This window comes from Palaemon carinicauda, chromosome 26, assembly GCF_036898095.1.
Source record: "Palaemon carinicauda isolate YSFRI2023 chromosome 26, ASM3689809v2, whole genome shotgun sequence".
NCBI lineage: Eukaryota > Metazoa > Arthropoda > Malacostraca > Decapoda > Palaemonidae > Palaemon > Palaemon carinicauda.
In genome coordinates, this window is record NC_090750.1 from 25,292,924 (window position 1) to 25,301,018 (window position 8,095).

General features: G+C 39.0%; 1 protein-coding gene across 1 annotated transcript; it reads right to left on the reverse strand.

The window, feature by feature from the left end:
• Nucleotides 1-6,447: 6,447 nt before the first annotated feature.
• Nucleotides 6,448-7,272, reverse strand: LOC137619843 (uncharacterized). Its single transcript, XM_068350135.1, has one exon. It carries the CDS (start codon nt 7,270-7,272, stop codon nt 6,448-6,450), a length of 825 nt encoding a protein of 274 aa, XP_068206236.1.
• Nucleotides 7,273-8,095: the final 823 nt, after the last annotated feature.

Genomic DNA, 8,095 nt, shown 5'->3' on the forward strand with positions numbered 1-8,095 from the left:
ATTTTTATTATTATTATTATTATTATTATTTTTATTATTATTATTATTATTATTATTATTACTAGCTAAGCTACATACCTAGTTGGAAAAGCAAGATGCTATAAGCTCAAAGGCTCCAACGGGGAGACATAGCCCGGTGGGGAAAGGAAATAAGAAAATAAATAAACGATATAAGAAGTAATGAAAATTAAAATAAAATATTTTGAAAAATATTAAGAACAATAAAATGGATTTTTGTAATTATAATCTATAAAAAGTTTTATGTAAGCCTGTTGAGCATAAAAACATTTGCTGAGAGTTTCTACTTTTGAAGTTCTACTGATTCAACTACTTAATTATGAAGATCATTCCACAACTTAGTCACATCTGGAATAAAACTGCTAGAGTTCTGTGTAGTATTGAGCCTTATGATGGGGAAGGCCTGACTATTAGAATAAACTGATTGCGTAGTATTACGAACAGGATGGAACTGTTAAGGAAGATCTGAATGTCAAGGATGGTCCGAATTGTAAAAAAAAATCTTATGCCACTAATTGAAAGACGGTGCCAGATGTTAATATCTAGATCGAGAAAAAGAGATTTAATAGACTCTATGTTTCTGTCCAATAAATTAAGGTGAGAATCAGCAGTTGATGACCAGACATGAGAGCAATACTTGAAACAAGGTAAAATTAAACCACTTCTCAATTTTTTTTGTGTCATTGAAGAAGACACGAGCCTAATGTATTTTCCAAAAGTAAATTTGCTGTGGGGAATGACACATAAAATTTTAAGAGTCATACAAAGTTAAAAAGCATTATCAATGCGGAGATCCTGCTGTTGAGGATCCACGTTCCTTGACCTACTTAGAATCATACTTAGAGTTTTGTTTGGATTGAACTTCATACCCAATAATTTGCACCATGCACTAATTTCAGCTAGATCTCCCTTAAAATATGCAGCAGCCTAGCTCTACATTCAGGAGATGGAATTGATGCAACATGTTTGTTCTCTAGACCGAACCACATGTCATGCATATATACAATATTATGAAAAGTAATTGGCTAAGAATACTTCCCTGAGGAACACAAGATATCATATTCATAAAATCAGTATGGTGCCCATCAAGAACAACTTATTGCAATCTATTACTTAAAAATCTAATAATTTTGCCACGAAATACCCACCCACTCCCAACTGTTTGAATTTGAAAACGAGGGCCATATAATCATCAGGGACAAAGGCATCACTAAAAGCAGGGCCAATCATACAAACTTCCTGACCACAATTAAGGGATCTCTAAACAGCTTTTGAAATTGTAAGACAGGGATCCCACGTTCCATTGCCATTAGGAAATCCAAATTGCAAAATAGGGTACGGATGATTACCTACAGCAAACCAATTAAGTGATTTTTCCAAAAGACGTTAAAAAAACCTTCGATAATATGGGAGTTATGGAAATTGCGCAGTAATCAGTTGCACGTTAGCTACCACAAACACAATAACATAGTGTAGTGACATTACTAATTCTCTAACAAGTGCTTAAATCTCCTCCCCTTGATAACTTGCACAATATAACAGATAACTTTGGAGCTAAGAAATCTACAGTCTCATTGAAAGACAAAGGAAAATTACCATTTAGGTCTACACTTCCAAAGGCATCAAGGTCCATCAACAGAGCTTTAATTTCATGAGATCGAAAAGCTAACCTCAGGGATAAATGTCAGAGGAATCAAAACAATCAATAAACTTCACAATATTTAATACTTAAATCTAACACAAATACAAGTCAACCTTGTCTGATATTGCAAATACCACAACCATACGAACAAAAATACCCAATACCCATAAGCCTGAATCACTCTGGATTCCCTATAATTAATGAGATAAGGCTCAAACAAAGATATAATAAAAATAAATAATTAACCCGATAGGATCCTTTAACTTAGCTGGCCAGACCAGACATTAACATTAAATTAACTAATAGACTAAAAGAAGTCGTAGCTACTAAGCACATGAAAATAATTATAATTAATTTACCTATCATATAACAACACAGCAAACCTGCCTTTAACTATCTTCACCGGGATAACCGTACATATGGTCACCACGACAAAAGAAATATAACACAAAGTAAATATATAAATACACTAATCTAACTACAAAAATGAATACAAGGCTCCTCACTTCTCAGTAAGCATAAATGATTGGAAAGGCACAACTAAAGACGTTATCCTCTCTTCCTTCCAATAAGTAGGGCAGGCACAGTATGCCAGGTCCAATAATCTGCTAACAAGCAAACAGAGATACTCTTCCTTACCTGGCAACGGCCTCCCTACTGGCCACCTGACGAGCATGCAAGCTCCACACACCACTGCAGCTGCAATAATTAGCTGGAACCAGGTAGCCAGAGACTCGACCAACTCCCTAGGATCTCCCTCATGTCAAAAAATGGCAGAGCAGATTCCAGTCGCAGGGGACAGTAGCAACTGCCAGTCTCTGGAATACACTGTCCAAAAGCAAGCCAACACTCGAGTTGCAGGTGACAAGAGCACCTGCAGACGATACAACAAGACGAGAATCCGTCAATCACTTTCCAGAGCCGTGGTCTAAATCAACAGATAAGCGGTCGCCAGGAAAATATTCAGTTGTCCATTCTTCTTAGGGTTTGTGGATGGGGGAGTGCTCCAGCCCGAACTGTTTTCTGTCCGAGCACCCACCTCCGACATAGACTCTCTTACATCTTCACTCGGGTAAAGTAAAGTCAATCGGTAATACGATAGTTTAAACAAGGTAAATGAGCGGGGAGTAGGTGAGAAACAATCAACATCACGCCACCTTCAAAATGTTTTAAACAATAGTGGAAACTACTTAAAACCAGAACAAGGTTGACGTAAATAACTCAGAAAATTTACTTTACTTCTACACCTTTCTCCCAGAAATAATTTTTCTTTCCTAAATCACCAAAAATACACAACCTGAAAAACAAGTACAAAACAAAAATTCAAAGATTATTAGCCTGAAAAGTAAAACTAGGATTAAACAGCCCAGCCAACATATAAGATGAATCACTCCATCTTAACCAACACCAACAAGTAAATGGGCTATCTTTATCAAAATTTCACCTAACCAACCAATGTCAGATTAGGGCAGTATCTATAAAAATCACGCTATATAAGGCAGGATATTTACCCAAACACACCTCAATTTAAAATATACTAGATGGGGTGTTTACCCAAACTCACTGGGTATACTAGCAGGGCAGCGTACGAGGGAGGCAAGGCTGGTCTATCCACTCTGTGAGAGTGCGTCAAGATTTTATTTTCAGAACCGTTAATATGCTTAATTACTAATTTAAATTCATGCAGTAACAGAGTCCAACGCAAAATCCTCTGGTTGGCCCCTTTCATCCGCTCTATAAACACCAGAGGATTATGATCAGTCCAAATCTCTACGGGAAAAGAAAAATTAGTAATATAAGGCTTAAAATTTAATAGGGTACGGATCAGAGCTAAAGCCTCCTTTTCAATGGTTGAACAAGGTCTTCCAGCCGACAATAATTTTTGGCTAAAATAAGATATGGGGTGTACCTCTCATTCATTATCTCTTTGAAAAAGGACACCACCTAATCCTACATCACTGGCATCTACCGCTATGACAAAAGGTTTCTGAAAATAGGGGAAGTCAAAATAGGTTTAGACAATAAAATCGATTTAAGCTTGTTAAAAGCTTCCTCACACTGATCAGTCCAATAATATTTTCTTCCCTTCTCTAATATATTAGTAAGAGGTTGAGCAAGGTCTGAGAAATTCTGCACAAACCGGCGATAGTACCTTGTCATTCCCAGAACTTTTTATATCTCTATAACGTTACATGGCCTTTTCAAATTAATAATAGCCTCGAGGTTTGCTTGCTTCGGGGCAACTTGACTTAACCCAACCTCGTGACCAAAATAACATACCTTGGCCTTTCCAAATTCACACTTGGTTAAATTAATAACCAACCCAGCTGACCTAAGGGCCTCAAACACCTAACGCAGCCGCACCATATTCGTACTCCAGTCGTTACTGTATACTACCAAATCATCAATATAAGTTTCGGTTCCCTTCAAACCACAAATGACCCTATTCATAAGCCGCTGAAAAGTACACGCAGCATTCATCATCCCGAAGGGCACAACCTTACATTCTTACAGCCCAAAAGGATTTAAAAATGCCAAAATCTCGCGGGTTCGATCAGATAAAGGAACCTGCCAATAACCCTTAAATAAATCTAATTTCGTAATATATTTGGTAGACCCTATCTGATCGAGACAGTCATCAATATGCGGCAAAGGAAAGGACTTATTTTTGGTGTGGGAATTACCCTTACGATAGTCCACACACATGCGCAACTTCCCGTCAGCTTTGCCCGTAAGAACAACAGGAGAACTCCAAGGACTAACAGAGGGCTGAATGAGGTTGTATTCTAACATAAATCTAATTTCCTCCTCAACTAAACCCCTCTTTACCGGATTTAACCAGTAAGGACTTTGTTTAACAGGGGAAGCACTACTTACATCTATGTCATGACAAATAAAACTAGTTCTACTAGGAGAGTCTCAGAATAAATTTGAAATATATATTAATTTGGACATATCCATTCTTTGATGAGGATCTACATGCTTCAAACCTTCCTCTACCATTTCTAAATTTTGTATATTACTAAACAGTGTATTGGAGGAAACCTGATTCAATAAATCCTCCGAATCCTGAGGGAACATCGGTCTTACCATGATAGGCTTTCAACCTGTTTATGTGGAAAATTCTACACTTTCTGCTTGAACCGGGAGCATCAATCTCATAGTTCACCTCAGACAACTTCCTCAAAACTTTCCACAGACCCTTATATCTAGGTTCAAGAAAATTGTCAGCGTCCATACTCAAAACTAACACCATTTCCCCCGTTCAAACAAATGGGCTTTAGAATCTCTGTCATAAACAACCTTCATTCTATTTTGCGAAATACCTAAATTATCCCTCGCAAACTTCCAGGAGCTAACCATGCGTTTCGTTAAATCATCCGCAAATTCTCCTACCTTTATTCCCCCCCCCCCCCCTTCGATTGGCACCAAATGCTTCACAAAAAATGTCCAAAGGGGCACGGAGTTTGTGACCAAAAATTAGGTCGAAGGGGGCTACGCTGGTGGAGGCATTGGGATGATTCCTAATGGTAAACAAGGCAGCGGAAGTTCCTTGTCCCACTCACTGCCATGGGCATAACAATTTTTCTTCAATATAGACTAAATGTTTGGTGGAGCCTCTCCACCACACACTGACTCTCCGGATGGTTAGGAACAATGGTAATGTGCCGAATGGCCAGTTCGGCACATTTACCCCTAAACAGTTTACTCCTGAAGTTAATTCCACAATCGGTCTCTATAACCCGTGGTAGACCATTTCTGGAAAAAATTCAATTATTTTTTCGAAAACTACTTTAGAGGTGATTTTCCTCAGCAGGCAAGCTTCGGGAAATCTAGAGGCACTATCCATAATCCATAACCCATTTTTGTCTTAGGTAAAGGACCTACCACATCTACTAGCAATTCCGAAAAAGTCTCTCCTATAGCAGGAATAGGATTTAAGGGGGCCTTCGAGAATAATCTGGTTTGGTTTTCCTATTACCTGACAAACTTCATACTCTTTCACAAATCGTTTTACTGACAATTTCATCCCAGGCCACCAACAAATACAGGGCCAATTTATGGAAAGTTTTCCATACCCCAAAATGACCTGAAAGGAAATTATCGTGAGCGAGACTAACTACTGATTCCTGAAACTGAGAAGGGACCACCATTTGTTCGATCCAAGAAGTCTTTCTCGGATCATCAAACGCAGGTCTACTAAATCGATAAAATATTTTATTGATCAACCCAAACAAAAAACAAAATTCGTCTTTCTGGGCCTTCATGAAAGCTGAACGGTCCCAGTTGGGTTTCAAAGCATGAATAACAATAGGATTATTAATTTCATCTCCTGACCTTGGTCTTTCTACATCTACCTCTAAACTACTCACTAACAAATCTTCATCCTTATCTAATTCAGAAGCTCCGGCCGCAGCACGGGTCGTTACAGAAACAGGATAAGCCTCGACGGACAAAATGGGTAATAATTTACTACCTTCCCTGTTAAGCATGTCATTTCCCAAAATGCCGTCAATACCATGGATAGGGAGATTACCCATTACGGCCAACTCAGTAACCCTATCATATCCAGGGAAAGATAACCTAACCTTCACCAATGGAGTGGAGACAACAGTGTTCGGGAAACCTCCCAGAACAACATAATTACCTGAATACGCTTTCAAACCAGGTAAAGAGGTACCTAACACCAGAGACCGAGCTGAGTCAGTGTCTCTTATAAACTTCACATTGATGGGGCCTCATTCAAGGATTATCTTTCCCGGTCATATATATTTGTCAAAATTAAGTCATGCATTCTTAGGACTAGCAGAGGGATTATTACTACTGCCTACGCTACTGCTAACTATTGGCGGTTTTTCACCCTTATCGGTAGCATCAGACCTGGTGGAAATCGATGATACGGGATTCTCCCCATTTCTTTCTAGGTACCTCCTACGGGCATGGCACTGGTTCTGGAAGTGTCCTGGTTTGTTACACCAGAAACAAGTTCTTTCACGTCCAGACCCCGGGTTATTGTACCTATTAGGGGTATTGGACATGGCTATACCCTTATTACCAGAATTACGTTGAGGAGGAGGCCCTCCAGATATGCCCCCTGAAAAAGAATTGGCATTTTTTAAAGATATAGACAAGGAAGGTTCTACTCTATTTACATTATTAAAGACCTGAGAAGATGGATCAGTTCTACACGGATAACTAAAGCTACTGGTCACCGAACAATGAGTTAACACATATTCATCGGCCAATTGGGCGGCGTTACTCACTTTCACTACCTTAACCTCCTCGAGAAGAACTCGTAACTCTTTCCTACATGACTTCTTGAACTCTTCAAGAAACAACATTTCCCTCAACGACGCAAACGACACTACCTGATGACTCTTTATCCAGTCATCAAACTGGTTCTCCTTAACCCGCGCAAATTCTACAAATGACTTTGAAGGGTGTTTGTTGTCATTTCTGAATTTTATATGGTAGGCCTCAACTACCAAATCATATGCCTTAAGGATCATTGATTTGACCTTCTGGTAGTCCCTAACAATTCCTTCCTCCAAGGCATTATACACCCGGATTGCCTTGCCCACCAACCTGCATTGGATCAATACAGTCCACATTTCCGAGGGCCAAGACAATCGGGTAGCAACTCACTCAAATGCCTTGAAGAACTCAGGGATACTCTTTTCGTCGAACAGTGGCAACAACTTCAAGGAGGTACACAAATTAAACCTGTTATTATAATTACCCTTGGGGGAACTGATCATATTAGTCCCTGCAACGTAGCCATCTGTAAATTAATATTAGCCACCTCTAATTCGTGACGCCTTGCCCTATCGTTCTCCTCAAATTCTAATTTCTTTAACTGAATCTGTTTGCTAATTAATTTAAATTCTACTTCCTCCTTGGATTCTCCCAACACAGAAACCAACACTAGAGGTTCCTCAGGCCTAGGATGAATGGTTTTGGTGAAACCAATACCTTTGGATATATTGGAGGGACCTTCAAAAATAATACGGAGGATCAACAAATAACGTTAGCCCCGCTTTCAGGCTCATCGGTTCATCCTCTGAATAGGCCTCAAAAATACTACCTTCCCCTTCACTATCTTCTCTACATTCACCAATTAGATTTTCGGCCTCCGCTACATCGTGAGAAACCCTACCACCAATGGCAAAAAGGACTTCTTTCTTAGAGCCCGCAGGCTTCAGCGGAAGACCTAACTATTGTGCACATACCACTAAATGTTTTCTACTTATCACCAGCAAATGCTTAATGCAGTCGACCGAAATAAAAAATTTGGCTTGATCAAATACAAAATCCTCCATAGTAATAAATATATCAGGGGAGAAAGGTATTATAATATAATCACTACAAAAATATTGAAAAATAAACTAAGTGCTGTTCAACTGACCAAAACACTGAGCAAACCTGAGAACAATC

What these genes read in the sequence shown, in the direction of transcription:
- LOC137619843 (XM_068350135.1), bottom strand. Translation starts at nt 7,272, where the DNA reads ATGTGGACTGTATTGATCCAATGCAGGTTGGTGGGCAAGGCAATCCGG.